General features: G+C 42.3%; 1 protein-coding gene and 2 non-coding genes across 3 annotated transcripts in view; all 3 read right to left on the reverse strand.

Annotated features, from left to right (window-relative positions):
• WDR43 (WD repeat domain 43) overlaps positions 1–15,610 on the reverse strand; it is a 34,940-nt gene extending 19,330 nt beyond the window's left edge. Inside the window, exons 1-3 of the mRNA XM_039531771.1 lie at positions 15,278–15,610; positions 8,952–9,086; positions 4,842–4,963 (exon numbers count right to left, since the gene is read on the reverse strand). Coding sequence (XP_039387705.1) covers positions 4,842–4,963; positions 8,952–9,086; positions 15,278–15,502 — 482 coding nt within the window. The 5' untranslated portion in view covers positions 15,503–15,610. The remainder of the gene's footprint in view (positions 1–4,841; positions 4,964–8,951; positions 9,087–15,277) is intronic.
• On the reverse strand, positions 650–727 carry LOC120402478. The gene has a single exon (XR_005597259.1). It is a non-coding gene; the product is annotated as a small nucleolar RNA SNORD53/SNORD92 (small nucleolar RNA).
• LOC120402477 lies at positions 7,850–7,927 on the reverse strand. Its single transcript, XR_005597258.1, has one exon. It is a non-coding gene; the product is annotated as a small nucleolar RNA SNORD53/SNORD92 (small nucleolar RNA).
• Positions 15,611–16,522: the final 912 nt, after the last annotated feature.

Here is a 16,522-nt window from a genome sequence, read left to right on the forward strand (position 1 = left end):
CGATGCCATGTTGTTAGAGCAACTTATAGCAGCAAAAGGAGAGAGGCAAAATCAGTCCCACCCTCTCTTACTAAGATCACTTCAGAGACTCACCCCACATTCCAGATACATTTCATAATTTCCAACACACACCAGCACATTGGCAAAGCCTTTGTATCAATATTCTGTATTCCAAACACATTGTGAGCTAGATATTGAAAGAATTACTGTACCAGCTGACAAGACGACAACAGTGGTCAAACAAAGGCATTAAAGCAATTTTAAAGACAATACAGTACTAAACAGATTGAGATACAGAATCTGAGACACCCTGTGACAACCTAAGGTTGTGTCCACACTAGAATTTTACTTCCAATTCCCACTAGTGGTAGTGCTAGAGTAGCCTGCTGCTGGCAAGTCTGCACAAGCACTGCCACCCTTACCAACACCAGTGGAGCTACACCAATGATAATGCAATGTTACAAGGGTTAAGTGTCCTACTGAGTGCTAGCTTTATCAAAGACGGCACTTACAAGTCAAGAGGATATGGTTTATTCTTTAATTTTCAAAGAAGATTTTGCAAAATTAAAAAAAATAAACAGCTACTCTGACCCTCTAGCAATTGCTGCCTTCAGCCTTTTTGTTTCACAGTATTACAATCAGCACCAGCCTGCTCAGACAGCCAAGAGGAAGTTGTCCCCACTGCACATCAGTAGTCAGCGAAACCGAGTGGGTATCATCACAGCAAGGCATTCTGCTTAATGAATGGGCAGAGAAAACTGATTTAACGTTCACGACAGTGTCAGGATAAGTATTAGTACCTGACTTTACACAATCGTGTAAGAACATCCTCTGGATTCCTAAGGTAAAATTTTCAAAAGTGTGTAAGTGACACAGCAGTTTAAACGCCATACTCACTTCTGAAAACGTTGTCTGTAGTACTAAGTTTTCCAAAAAGATTCCAGACTTAGCATATCAAAAAGGCAAATAGTTAAAAAGTGCTTGAAAAAAAATCACAGGCCATTCCCATGAAACACAACAAACCAACAGTGGTGAGGACTGCATAGCTGTTGGTATCATTTGCACATTCTTGTGCCTGATAAGATTTTCAAATCAATCAGCTACAAATAGCAGTGGTAGGAAAGCCATGGACAATGATGAACCCAGCACAATAATGGCAGGTCACAGGGCAGGAGCCCACTCATCTGTAGCTGAGCGTGGTTCCAATGGTCACATACCTCCTGTGCTGTAACAGGAGAATAGATGTGGTCCCTAGAAGATTGATACTGATGTTGAACAAAATGAAATACAAACACGACAACAGGCGGGGTTGAGCCAATAGATAAGTACCTGGTATATGTTGGGGTACGCGTGATGATGATGATGATCTGATTCATACGACATCTTACTATGCTACTTTTGGTCAATGTGAACTACCACTTCAACCAGAAAATGGCATCTGCAGAACGAGTCATTCTGAAAAGAACTTCGCTTGGAGAGAATTCAGGAGATGGCCAGCTCACTACTCCCTCCCTGCTCTGTACTAAATTGCAGCAGCAATAGAGAATGGGGGGGAAGAAGTAGTGCCTGAGAAACTACAGGAGGGCCAAAGAGGGTGTCTTAAGCATGTCGGTGACTGGATACCATGTCATATTAAATAGGTCATTTTCCCCCAGCCCTGCAGCCACTCATTCCTGTCAGGGGTCTGCAATGGCAGTGTGTTTGTGGATGGCTCAGCATCCAAGAACACAATACCCTCTAAGTAATATCACCTGCAGCAGAGGAGTGCAGAATACAGCTCAGGAAGGAATTGCAAATGTGGATTTAAACCACCTTTGCATTCCCTGTTCTGCTCTGGCTGTGCAAAAGGCTGGTTGGTCAGTCCCCTTGGTGTACATTAGAACTGCCTGAAGGCTTCTCTAATCTTTAATGAATGCTAACATCCCTAAGAGGTTCAGGAAGTTGCTTGGGTTCACACAACTATTCTACCTTACCCAAACCCATATCCCATTATGCTGGCTCTAGAGGATCCCCATAAACTAATGTGACCCTCCCATGGCTCATTTTCAGTCATTTTCAGACTGCTTTGTTTTGGTGCTGATGTGCAACGCTGCTTCACCACAAAAGAAAATATGGCCCGATTTATGGGTTTTAGCCAATGCCCACTGAAGCGAACAGAACTCTTTCCATTCACTTCAGTGGGATGTGCATCAACCTCCAACCGTAGCACAAGTGTATCATCTTGACTGTCTCATGGATTACATGAGTAAGACACAGCAGTTTCAGGACAGAAGAGTATGACATTGGTTCTGTTTGAATCTGAATGGAAAGAACAAGCTTCTGCCTAAAAACTACTCACTTTTACAGAAGGGGGGAGTCATTTTCAATGCTGAAGAAAGTTTGAGGTTCAAAAAAAGTCTGAATGAAACCTTACCAATTCTTTTGTGAACCTAAAACCCAAAGAGTTTTGCATATTAGATTTTACTGCAAATAATTTATTGTAAACAGGACTATTGTGTTTCAAAGAGTATCAGGTGTGTTTGGGGTTAAGGGTAAGACGCCTTCTTGATTTAGCAGTTCAAGACTTATTTTCAAAAATGAGTTAGCAGCCTAAGTGCCCAAGTCACTTTTGAAAACAGTATTTGAGCTCCTAAATCATTTAGGACACTCGAAATTTTACCCTAAATATCTATTGTAGAGACATCTCACAAGAGTCCACTATTCTGCTGCTGAAAACCAACAGATATTTCTAGACTCAGAAAAATGTGAAATCCACTGGTTTTGTAGCAGCAGTAAACCGAGGCGCTGTCTACACGCAGTTGAGATGTTTGCTCAAATTTGTGCAAATCACCTTTGATCAACACTTGTTAATCCATTTAAGAGTTACTGATATTGATTTAATATAAGTCAATTCCTTACCGCTGTATCAATTTAAGTTAAGGCCTGAGATAGACAACGCAAGACAGATGAAAACAAGAGTTTTAACAGTGGTCAAGCTTTTATACAGAAAGTTTCAGCAGCAGATAAAAAAAAAGTCTTCTCATGCGCCTGCACTCACCCTCTCAACCTTACACTGGGTGGTGGCTGAGTTACAACAGTGCAACAGGAAACAGAAACACTCCCATAGTTTAACACACATGAAGCTATTAAACCAAGAGGATGCTGGAGTATAGAAAGTAGTCATCCTGTGGACTGAGGAATTCCATCAAACTTAGTTCTGCTGAAAACATTCTTAGTCAGGCTAAAAGGGCATTTTTGTGCATTACTTAAAAAGAAAGGCTTACACAACCTTTCACATTTTGTGAGGTGTCTCTGCCACAACCAGATTCCACACCAATGTGGCAACCATATCATACATATTGTTGAAGTCAGAGCAACCAATGAACTATTGAACACAATGTTAATAGTGAATCCCATGATGTTCTGTAAAACTGTGTAATATACTTACTGTTGCACCAGAGAGGGGGAAAAAAAACCCTCCTTTTAAGATTTCCTACTTTTTAAAGCTGGTTCTGTTTCAAAGGTTTCAGTTCTTGCAAGATATGAGTTTAACAAGTCCTGTCTAGATTACCTGGGGCGATCACTAGCTGTGGTGTAAGCCATTTTACAAATCTGTCATGGACTATCACAGTTGCATACAGTCTACACTAGCTAGGAGTAGACATGCTAGCATCATTTCCCTCACTACCGTGAACAAAAGCACCAACACCTTATGTATACTACAGACAGGTTATGCACTAGCATGGTTGCCTGACACAGTTAGTGATATCCATAATCTAACACAGACAATCTTAACTGTGGCATGCAACTGTACAAGCATATGGTTGTGTGTAATGCAGACAACCTGACAGGCTGCTAGCTACTGTACCTTACTGGAAATGAATCTGTGACAATACTGCTGCCCCAGCTGCTTTCTGCACAGCATACAATATAACAAGAGCAAATTAAGACAGCTGTTATGGACATATTTCAGAGATGTTTAAATATTTAGCCCTTTTATACTAGAACGTATGTGCGTTTTGTTGTGGCTATATATTAGCAATTTAATCTATGAATTTTCCGCCTTTTGCAATTGTCTAATTTAATAATTTTCAGTTCATACCAAGAAAGAAAAAAAAAGGGTGCCTGAGGTTATGCTCTGAATCTGTATTTAAACATTCAAACAAGTGGTCTGACTTTCAGAAGCAATGAGCGCACACCCAGTGAAGTCAGCAGAAGATGCTGGGTATTCACCATTTTTGAAAACCTTGGCCTGCATTTCAATAGGCTGACACAGATTTACATAATTATGTGACTGTGAAATACTAGATGAAGACAGTGTACTGCACAGCACATTTCAGAGTTTCAATAGACCTACTTTATAATACAAGAGCATGTTCTAAATTAAATGCTTGTGAAATCTGGTTTGTGAAGACAGCCCCAAAATAGTTCTGAATAAAAGACAGTTACCTTTTCCGTAACTGGTGTTCTACGGTGTTCACCTAATATGGAATGGACATGAGCAAGCACTCAGAGTTCAAATTTATAGTTTTTGCTGAGACTTGTGACCAGAATGTCTGATATTTTTTAAAATTGATTTTGAAGAAATGCCAAATCCAATTATTTTCTTGACACAGTGCATCTTTTATGCCCTTAACAGAGCCACAACAGTCCCCCTCAGAAGCCCAGCAGAGCGACAGCTTTCCCTTCAGCACAGAAGGCTGGCTACCAGCCCCTGCTGGCATGAAGGTCAGCGTTCAAACGCCTTGCATAGCAAAATATGGCACCTCCAACTAGACCTGACCAAAATGCTTTGATGAGGGGAAGAAGGGCGTGTGTAAAAGTAATGCTGACACTATTGACTGCAGACCAGTCTCACTCACCACTTCACTTTGCAGGTCTGTGTGTTCCATTCCACAATGTGTTTGTCTTCTGAACAACTATATAAACAACCATTGTCCTGGTGCCACCGTACACAGTTTATTCTATTGTCATGACCACCATCCTACAAGAGAAACAAAGGTTTAATTGCTAATGGGCAAATGAAACGGGCCTTGGTTAATGAGTTTTTGTGCAATCAACATACCGAACAGGCCACTTTTGGGGAGCTAAATCAGGTTATGGAAAATATGAAAAGGGTTATTCACTCAAAACAGAGAGATGGCACTATACTGCAGTTTTAAGCTGGTCTCACACACATGCATCTAGATAGATGCTAGAAATATAAGTGGTTACACCTTTAAAATTCTTTAAGTAATGAAAGGTTTAGTGAGAGAATTGAAGCCTGCTCTAGCAATTTAAAGTCACAGATAAAGAAAAAACATCCCCCTCCTCCTTACATCGACATAAATACAGCCCAAACAGAGCTATCTGAATAAACTATGTATCTTGCTAGCCTTCTTCCCTGATGATACAGATATCTCCCAGATGAACACTTTGAGAGCCTTCCTGTCCAAGCAAGCTGCTAAATAAGTGCCATTTCCATGTATTCAGCACTTCAGAAGGAGCCATCACCAGACCAGACCCAAGGACTTAGCAAGAAACATCAGCCACCTCTCCTGTCCGTCAAGTGATCAAAATGGCTGCAAGCTCACAGGCCTGGAAAACAACTGGATGGACATAGCTAATCACTCTATTGAATATCTCAATAATGAATAGACCAAACAAGGAAGAAAATGGAGATGTCACGATCTAATCTCGAAAGGCAGCTAAATCTGATACCCTACACAAGGAGTTTTTTGATAAGGGGCAGAGACGAAAGAGAAAAGGCAGGAGGAGGAAAACCAGAGACACTAGCAGAAGGGTTTCCAGCTCTGAGATTTTAGAGAAGGTTGGGGTTGTGACATTCGATACCTTGGGAGAGCATCCTGTAACCTCCATATTTCTCATTTTTATATAATCGTGATCTTACATAAAAAGCATGCTTTATAAGGCATCAGGGGAAAGGTTATGATCAGTTTAAAGTCATTTCTCTATCCATATATGTATATCATTAATGCATATGAAGTTATGAGAATTGTGTTTATGGTTGTTCAGTGACAACCATACAACACAATTCTCATAACTTCATATGTAAGAGAATGTAAGTTGGGAAATCAGCCAGATATTAGCTCCCCAGAGGCAACAGCAAGGAAAGTAACCAACACCCGGGCAGGGGTCAATAAACCTATCAACAACCATAGTCCAGCAAGGGAGCTACTGGAAATGCATTAGATTATCTTTTGTTTTAGCTTGTGAATTTTCCCTATGCTAAGAGGGTGTTTTATTCCTGGTTTCTAGAACTGTGAAACTAAGTCCAGAGGGGGAGTCCTCTGTGTTTTAAATCTTTTTATTACCCTGTAAAATTACCTTCCATCCTGATTTTGCAGAGGTGCTTCTTTTACTTTTTTTCTTTATTATAAAGTTCTTCTTTTAAGAACCTGATTGATTTCAGTGTCTCAAAGATAAAGGGTCTGGTTTGTATTCATATTAAAGGCAATTGGTAGGTATATTATTCTCAAGGCTCCCCACGAAGGGGGCTTGTGGGGATATTTTGGGGGAATAGGGACTCCAAGTGACCTTTCCTGCATTTCTGTCTAAATCACTTGGGGGTGGCAGCAATACCGTCCAAGAACAAGGAAAGGAATTTGTGCCTTGGGGAAGTTTTTAACCTAAGCTGGTAGAAATAAGCTTGGGGGGGGGGTCTTTCATGCAGGTCCCCACATCTGTACCCCAGTGTTCAGAGTGGGGAGGGAACCCTGACAATGACTCACCTGCATGAGGCCACACCAGGGGAATTGCTCAACCTTGCCTGGAGACTCAGCAATGACCCAGACATGCCCGGACTAGTACTCCCCAAGAACACAGGACTGAGGGTATAAAACAGACACAGGCCCAGCACATGGCCCCTTCCTCCTTCACCCACCCATGCTGCAAGCAACAAGGACACTCTGAAGACTCCAACTGAGGGGACTGGCCCGGATTTCAAGGGTGAAATCTGTGTACTATGAACTGCAATATCCAGTGGTGTGAGGAAAAACTTCTTAGTCTAGTTGTTGCCCAGTCTAATAGGGTTGAGAGTTTAGACTGTGTGCTTATATTTTATTTCTTTTGGTAACTAATTTTTTGCTTATCACTTAAAAATCTATCTTTTGTAGTCACTAAATCTGTTTTACTGTTTATCTTTACCAATGAGTTTGTGTGACGTGTGTGGCAAATCTGCTCAGGTTCTGCAAAGGCTAGTATATATCCGTTTTCCACTGATGAAGTGGTGAACCAATTAATAAATTTGCACTGCTCATCTTGAGCATTGCAAGATGGTGTATTCCTGAGGTGCGGTGCTGGGAGCTCCAGAGATTTGGCTCTGGTGCCTTTCTCTGTGTGATTCATGAGTGGCTCTGGGAGCATTCATGCAATCTAGCTGGGTGTAGTGCTCCACATGCTGTTGTGCTGAACGATAACAGCAACTAGAGGTGTTTGCTGCTGGTCACTAGTAAGGCACTGTGAAAGACAGGCCAGATTGGAGAGAGTTCAGGGGTCACAGTGGTCCCATAGTTCCATGCTGCACCCCAGGGATCCTATCACAGGGCTCACTGGTCAAGTCATCAAATAATCCCGGCATCATGCGTCTCAAACATGGGAGTCTATCAGTGTAGGAGGGAAATGCACTGGGTTATACTTAATCTGAGACCTCGTATTAGAACTCAAGTGCTGCCAAAGGAGCAGCAACAGCATTTTACTGAGAATCTGTTCTAACCAGAATGAGAGGGTGAACACATGCCTAGAGGAAAAGTTACTGGATCTTCTTCCAAAAGATTAACGCAGTTTTCTAAGAGCATCGCTAACCTGCTTTTAGTCATAATTTGAGTTTCCTGTAAATTTACTGAATTTTACTATTTAATTCAGCACCAGCCCGCTCAGACAGCCAAGAGGAAAATGTCTTCACTGCAAGTCAGCAGTGAGCGAAACCAAGTAAGCATCATCACAGCAAGGCATTATGCTTAAATATTGGCAGAGAAAAAAATTGATACATTTCAAAATCAAAAATGACTTTTCAGTTATGACAGAGTGAGGAATGTTCTTGCAATTCCAAATATTTTTTTAAAATGACAGCCCAAATAAAAGCCACTATTCTGTTACTAAAAAAAGAAAAATGGTCAACATTTCTGTGGACCCATCAAAAACATGAACTTTGTGGGTAAAATAAAGACGTGTCACCAGCAAAGTTTCAGCATTCACCCTATCAATTTTAAACCAATGTTGCTAAACTACTACCCAACTTAACAAGGTACACAGATGCTTTCCCATACGTAATACATACACATTGTGCATCAATGCCCACGAGTAAGTCTAGAACCAAGAGGAGGAAATCAGTCTCATGTCTATTCCAAAATATTATCATTGATATCAACCATTATATTTCTTTGTTTTGTTACAATTCAAGGCTAAATGAAAAGGCAGAGAAGAGGTGATGTTAATAAGAAGGAAAAATGACAGCAGGATGGAACCACCACCTGATGGGTTTGGGAAAACCATATGCTGAGAATATAAAGGACTCACACAAGACGTCATATGGAAAGCTAAGTCTGTGATTCACAATTTTATAGAAAAGCCAACATGCCAGTGCAAGTAGCATCTCCATGCTAGCCAATGCAATTTTTTAAATTCTCAGACACAGAATATTGTCTAATTGTTGAAGATGCAATACACCCAAGATGAATTTCATGGTGTCTAAATCCTTACTATCCTTTCGAGTTAAAAGGAACTCAAGAATTACAAATGTACATGTAATCGTATGATGTTGCGCTAGTCTAGAAAAAGTAATTCCTCAGTCTATACATACTAGCAACACTAGAAGTAGAATCATTCTGACATTCTTGTGGATACCACATACCCATTCATGTGTGTAACTACATAACCATTCAGAATATAAAACTGTTAAATTAGCTTAGCCCACCCCTCTGAGCAACAGATATGACCTTACAAATAGACAGAAAGATTGATGTGATGCTTACTAGTTTGCTCTGTAATTCTCCTTTAACTGTGCTGTATAATAAAATACTGCCAACCGCTGTACCAATAGCCAGCAGATCAAACTGTTCACCTGCTTCTGCAGCTTCAGATTTCCTTTTTTTCCTCTGAGGACCCTCCTGAAAAGAGATTGGGAGCAGGGTTAAAAAAAAAAAGTAACAAGTTAGTCTGGTCTGCTTCCACAAATAAGGGTTCCATAACCCTAGAGTTCAAACACAATTGGGAACAAATGTGTGTAAATTCTAATGTAGACAGGACACAATCATTTTTTAACATGTTAACTAACGGGATTACAAATCTTAGTGTAGACAAGCACAAAGAGTCTTATTTCCACCACTATGGCTCAAAATCTATTTTTAAAAGATCAGATGAAATCATCCTGATAGCATAGTGACAGTGTGCTGTTCCATGAAGAAAACCCCAAGGTCATTTTCTAGTCTTTGCTTTATTCCCAGAGCCAGGCTGAAAGGTAATACACGGGGTATGCTTCATCCCCAAAGGGGAAGGTCAAAACCATAACAGAATTCAGCATTTCTGTACTACTTTTCATTTTTCAAAGCACTTTACAAACATTAAATAAATCTTCAACTCCCCTGAGAGGAAAGTGCTATTCTCATTTTACAGGTGGGGAAAATTAGGATAACACAGTGATTTGCCCAAGGCCACAAAGGAAGTCAGTATTAGAACAGGCGTTATAACTCCTAGTTCCTGGCTCCCATGCTCAGACCATTTTTTAATCCCTTGCTCTCACAGTTTGAGAGCCACTGACAATCTCTACACAGAGTTTCAGCCTGTCCTCCTTGGCCAGAAGTGTGGTGGGATGGCCAGGTTAGGTAAGTGAAAGAGACTAGACTCAGTTCCTCAGGATGCCAAACCATAAAGAAAGGAGGAGGAAAAGCCGCCACCACCACCACACTTCTGCTCACAAGGGTTTAATGTCAGACTGTGTTCATACTTAACTCTTTAAGGGCTTCAGAAGAATGAAGCAGCCCCAACCCCTTAGGTAAAAGGAAAATATTTTTCTGACGAGTTTGTTGTACCTTATGTAGACACTACCTCATCTCAGATTTCATTTTTAAAAACTTTCTACCCACAAGACACAAAACGATGTTTCCTCTACAGAACAGGATATCTGCACTAATGCACTGCACCGCCAGGAAGCCCAAAAAGGACTCCTTGTGGGCTTAAAACAAGAGCCTTGCTGCTCCACCTACATAGGTGTCTCTCTTACAACATTACAATAGGTGACATGCAGCATGTAATTAGTTTGTGCCCAAGCCCAAAGATATGAGAGCTGCAGGCCATCTGGAAGCTTACACATTTAAGTTTTAAATTTTAAACAATGCAACAACAACAAAGAGAGAGAGAGAGAGAGATTGCATCCCTGAAGTTACAGTACTCTAAAAACTTTTGACATAGGGCTAAATGTAAGATATTTGGGAAGCCAAAATAGAATAATTTTAGCTGACGTTAACTCTATGCCAGTTTAATAAAAATCAGAATAACTGACATTTGAATAAAAAATATCTAACTCCATTCCAAAAGTTTTCACATAAAGCCAAACCTAAGTGGATAGCTGAGGTCTCTGCTTGTCACGAACATACTTTCAGGCTTCATTTTCAGAGACAAAAGAAGAGTTTTTAAAAATGCACCAAAAACATGAGTGCAGCAAAAACTATAACACACATCTCAAAGCATGTTCATACCTGGAACTAAACATTTCAAATCAGGTCTAATGTATGTTAATCTAGGTTTTAAAGTCATGATCAACACTAGGTCTGAACATTAAACCAACTAACTAAACTTGTTTGGAGGCAGTCACATTAAAACTGTGTTTAATTAAACACTGTTCTTTGGTCAGTGAAGAGGAGGCCTATGTTCACACTGGATGCCCACACAGTACCGGAAGACCCTAAATGCTATCTGCATTTACTAAAACTCTTCCATACTAAAGATGAACTGCAAAGGAAAAATGAAACCAGTTAAGCACAGATGGGTGTTGAAAACCCTTTCTCCTTGAAATAGCAAGCAACCAGCCATAAGCACAGAAGCACCTACTAATTTATCTAAAATTCTTCCATCCTCCCATCACCTCTAACCCCCTCCCCAAAATTCTTAGTTCACTGGCGATATTCCAGAACACATTACAAATACAAGCAAGTCTTACCTAAGTCCATCCAACTCATAACATTTCTGATGTCACAGAATGAGCGAGCCAAGTAGTAGCAAAGGTTCTCCAAAGGAAACTTGTTCTTAAAGTTACCCTATGTCTGCTGAAATGCTCCCAAAAGCTTGGCTAATGAGCACATTTGGGTATGGCATCTTTAGAATAAAAGGTGCTAAACCAGTGGTTCTCAAAGTTTGCACTGGTGACCCCTTTCACATAGCAAGCCTCTGAGTGCGAGCCCCCTTCTAAATTAACACTTTTAAATATATTTAATGCCATTATAAATGCTGGAGGTGAAGCAGGGTTAGGGCGGAGACGAGCAGCTTGCGGCCCCCCATGAAATAACCTTGCAACCCCCAGGGTCTCCAGTTTGAGAACTCCTCTACTAAACAAACATGAGGATTAGATATTGATCTAGAAAATGCCTCGCTCACACCCTTCCAAAAAAAATCCATAGAACTAAATACAAACCAGTCTTAGGTCCTGATCCTGCAATGATTGCCACATGGCGATATCTCCTATTAACTTCACTGTGACCCAACACAGAGCTCACTGCAGGATCAGGACGCCTTTGATACCAGACAACATCTAAGCTTTCGTGTGCCAGACATAGAACTTGATCCTGCCACATATGAGTGTCTTACTATTTTTTCAGATGCTACGGATTGAAGAAATATTTAGAATTCATTTACGATTATGACTTAGGAATATTAGTATTTTATTTAAAGCAGTTATAATTTGATTTTTTTTCTTTTAAGAGGGCATGCTTTTCCATAATAGCCTCACTTGAAAAGTAGATTTTTATAAGGGACTATTTCAGGGAGACTTTCTACTGACCAGCACTTTAAGAAAATAATGTCACCATAACAAAAGCTAAAATACCTCCCACACTACAAGCACATATACAAAGATTGAGGAGATGTGTGCTCCAAGCAGCTATCACAGAGCTAGGAATTCCCAGGATTAGAGTTCAAGATCTCACTATTTCTACAACTCATCCCCATACTGGCCAAAAAATGTTTGGTCATCATTAAAGTGGCAAGAGTCCAGAACAAATTTTGCCTTTGTGTAAGTGGAACCTGGCCAAACACCACCTAGAGGCATCTACTGGCATATGATTGTTCTTAAAGCATATGACACATTAGCAGAAAACAAAGTTTTTCAGTGCAAAAGGAAACAAAATGTGTGTTACAAGCATCCTTTAGTTGGCTCAGCTACCAGAGCTTTATTTTTTTCCCTGCTTATTCAATCTGAGCAAAAATCAACAAGTTACAAAGCTACAGAGAACACATCCTGCAAGATATGAAAAGTTACCAGTTCCACAAGAGAACATGCTGAAATACAGGTAATGCTCAGAGTTCAACATGTTAAGAGATAATTAGCACTAAGATGTGGCCCAGTGTTCAACAAAGTTCCTTACACAAGATAAAAAGCCCTGTCTACACAGAGATTTTAAAACGTTAGCCCTTTTCTGAAGAACCATTTTCAAACATAGTTCTTGCTAGAAAGCTGCTTAAGCTCATGTACACCATGCCAGGACACCATGTTATAACAATGTTTGAAAGCTATAATAAGGTTATAACATACTTTGGTTCCATCCACATAGGCAAAACCAAATCCATGCTGTGAAATGGTATCCCAACATGCAATACACCAAGTGTGACAGGCCCACAGTTTCTTCAGTCAGCATAGATATCAAATGATAAATATGTTTTTCAAAAGTGTGTTATAATTGATCAAATTAAAGTACAGGACAATAGGGTCACTTGCTGGAGGATTCTCTGCAGCTTGAGGTCTTCAAACCACAATTTGAGGACTTCAATAACTCAGACATAGGTTAGGGGTTTGTTATAGAAGTGGGTGGGTGAGATTCTGTGGCCTGCATTGTGCAGGAGGTCAGACTAGATGATCATAATGGTCCCTTCTGACCTTAAAGTCTATAAATTAGGAGATCTAAACTACTTCGCTCTGCCACAGTAATCCTGTGTCCTTGGGCAATTAACAATATCTCAGATTTCCCAATCAGTAATATGGGATAATACTCAGGAGCACTCTCAGAATAAATTAAACAAGTATGTAAAGCACTTTGAAATCCTTGTACAGATGTTACATAAATAAAGAAATATTATAATATGGTTACACCCTATCTATACTACTAGCCAGGGGGAAACTGCACTTTCTGAACAAGAACAAGGTTCAAATACTGTTTTTATCCTAAAAAATGGTTGAGATGGTGGCTTCAAATCTCAGTGTAGACAGGATGTAACTGAGCTAGCGCCTTGTTGTTTTAATTCTGATCACACCTTTGGTTTGGTAATGAACTGTAAAAAAAATAAGACAAATGCTCTGAAGTTCAACACTGGAATTTCCAAGTTCCCAGATGATTGCTCTGAATGAAGTCACTGAATATTACTCAAAACCTATTTAAATCATTCCTGAATCCTAGAAAAATTCCCCTCCACAAATAACTTGCAAAGAGCAAAAGTGGCGAGATAGATGTTATCCCAAAGGGAGACTGAATTTTACATAACTTAATAGTGTATGAATTCCTAATACGATTACTCTCTCCGTAAGAGTATCTCACCAATAGATATGATATGAAGGACAGCATGTTACAAATATAATTCATTCTTTGAGCAAAGGATACTTACAGCTATTATACATACACACAGTTCAATTAATTTATATGGCTAATACAAACCTATTTCAGAAGAACTACCTATCAGCCAAATCATTGTCACAGCCACAGGTGAGAATGACTTACCCAAGTGCTTCTCCCCACCCCCAGTTATCTGGATCCCCAAATAGTTTTGATTACACAAGCATTTTGGATAAATGGGGCTGTACTAGGTATGTCAGAACTGTAAGAAGTCATTGTTCCTTAGTTCTCTTCCTAGCTTTGGACACTGGGTGACTTTGGGCAAGACACATACTCCCCAACCTGTAAAAGTGGAAAATACTTACCCACATCACAAAGGGACTGGGAGTCTTAGTTCAATAACACCTCTAAAGTGCTTAGAGACTCCCTAATGAAAGACACCACAGATGTTATATATATATATATATATATATAGGCACAGATGCAAGACCATAGACATAGCAACTGTAAACTCTTTTGTAAACCCTTTCTTTTCTTTAATTAAAAGCCATCTTTTTAAGAACCTGATTGATTTTTCCCTGTTTAAGATCCAAGGGGATTGGATCTGGACTCACCAGGGATTGGTGGGGGGGAAAAAGGGAGGGGGAATGAGTAATTTGTCCTTGTTTTAAGATCCAAGGGGTTTGGATGAGTGTTCACTGGGGAATTGGTGGAGGAGTCTCTCAAGGCTTCCCATGGAGGGGAAGGTTTCTGGGGGGGGAAGACAGAGTTTTCCAGATGACTCAAACATTTGGAGGAGCCTATTGATCTAAGCTGGTAATTAAGCTTAGGAGGTTCACATGCAGGGCCCCACATCTATACTCTAAAGTCCAGAGTGGGGGTGAAACCTATGACATGGCTGTAGCCCAGAAAGCTTATGCTCAAATAAATGTGTTAGTCTCAAAGGTGCCACACGCACTCCTGTTCTTTTTGTAAACTCTGTGTTGCTACTGCTCCAGCAAAGACACTTAACACCAGCTTGGGCCACCCAAGGACTACCTCACCACTAGGCGCACACACGATGGATGGTAAGATTCCCCCATCCCATGCTCTCCCCACCCGCAAGCCTAGGACTGAGTTCACCTAATTCTTCCCTTCCCCCAGGGCTTGCGCACACTAGCCCCCCTCACTGGAGCGGCTCCCCCGGGACGGGGCCCTGTCGGCCCCACCACCCCTAGCCTCGGCCCGAGCGGGGGTGGGTGCCCCACGTGCGCTGCCGGTGGCCCGTCTGCATTAGCGCTGCCCGGCAGGGTGCTGCGGGCAGGAGGCCCGCAAGGGGTTGGGGGCCCGTGGCGTGTCCCCGTCACACGGGGGATGTTTCCCGGCTGTAGGGGGGCTCCCCCCCACTCGGGGCCTGCTGGCTGCTCTCCCCGGGGAAGCCACATGGTGCCGGGGGGTGGGGCGGAGCAGGCCCGGCCCCGCACGGGGCGAGCGGGCCATGTGGTGAGCAGGGCGGCAGCGGCGGCACTCCCGGCCCGGCCCCTCGTTCCCTCCCGCCCCGGTACCTTGCTCGGGGGCTGGCGGCCCCCCGGCGGGGCCCAGGCCAGGCAGGTGCAGGCGGCGCTGAGGTGGGCGGAGGGCACGTACTCGTGCTGCAGGCGGCTGCTCGGCGTGTCCCACACCCGGAGGCGCCCGTCGGGGCCGCACAGCGCCAGGAGCGGCGGCCGCCCGGGAGAAGGCGCAGGGGCCCGCGGGGCGTCCCCACCACACACTGCTCCGGCCGCCGCCATGGCGCTCTGGGCCCGGCCTCTGCTCCAGGCCAGCGGCGCAGCGGCCACGTGTTTCCGCCCCGCGCAGGCGCACTGGTCGGGGACGCGCTCCCCCTGCGCCGCTCCTCCCCTCCGCTGCGTGCAAGGCCCGCGGCGGCGCGGGGGGGGGGAGACTCAGTGTGGCAGGAGCGGGAGTCCTGGGGGGGAAGCGGAGGGTGGCTGCACAGGAGGTCGGGGGTGTCTGATGTGTGTTCAAATAGTATTGTGAGGCGGGTGGGGGAGGGTGATGAGAGTATCAAGGGTGAAAGATGGGATCCTGGGGGCTGAGTGTATGACAGCTTTGGGTGGTACTTGCTGTGTGCTGGAGGGGATTGGGGGGTGTCCAGAGATGGGTGTATGACAAGCTTTTTTTTTTAAGGCTTCTCATTTTGCAGGCCTGTTAAATGTAGGATATGTGACTGTACCAAGGGATGCCTGAGACATAATTGTTGCATATTAATTTTATTAAGGTTCATCTCCTTGTTAGGTACTGGGAAAGAGTAAATACTGCAGAAACATCTGCCAGAACTGATCAAAAGATTCATAGATTTCAAGGCCAGAAGGCATCCCTGTGACTTCTTGTGTAACACAGGCCATAGATGAGAGGGGTAGCCTTGTTAGTCTGGATCTGTAAAAGAATCCGATGAAGTGGGTATTCACCCACAAAAGCTCATGCTCCAATAGGTCTGTTAGTCTATAAGGTGCCACAGGACTCTGCTTCTTTTACAGGCCATAGAAAGTCTCCAAAGTAATTCCTAGAGCAGAGCTTTTAGAAAAACATCCAATCTTGATTTAAAAATGGTTAGTGATGGAGGATCCCCCATGACTGGTCCCATGGTTAATTACTTTCAATGTTAAAAATTTACACTTTATTTCCAGTCTCAATTTGTCTATCTTCAACTTCCAGCCATTGGATGGTGTTATACCTTTCTGTGATAGATTGAAGAACCCAGTATTAAATATTTGTTCTTGGACATATACATTCCCATTTAGTTAAATCAA

The sequence above is a fragment of the Mauremys reevesii genome, linkage group 3, assembly GCF_016161935.1.
Source record: "Mauremys reevesii isolate NIE-2019 linkage group 3, ASM1616193v1, whole genome shotgun sequence".
NCBI lineage: Eukaryota > Metazoa > Chordata > Testudines > Geoemydidae > Mauremys > Mauremys reevesii.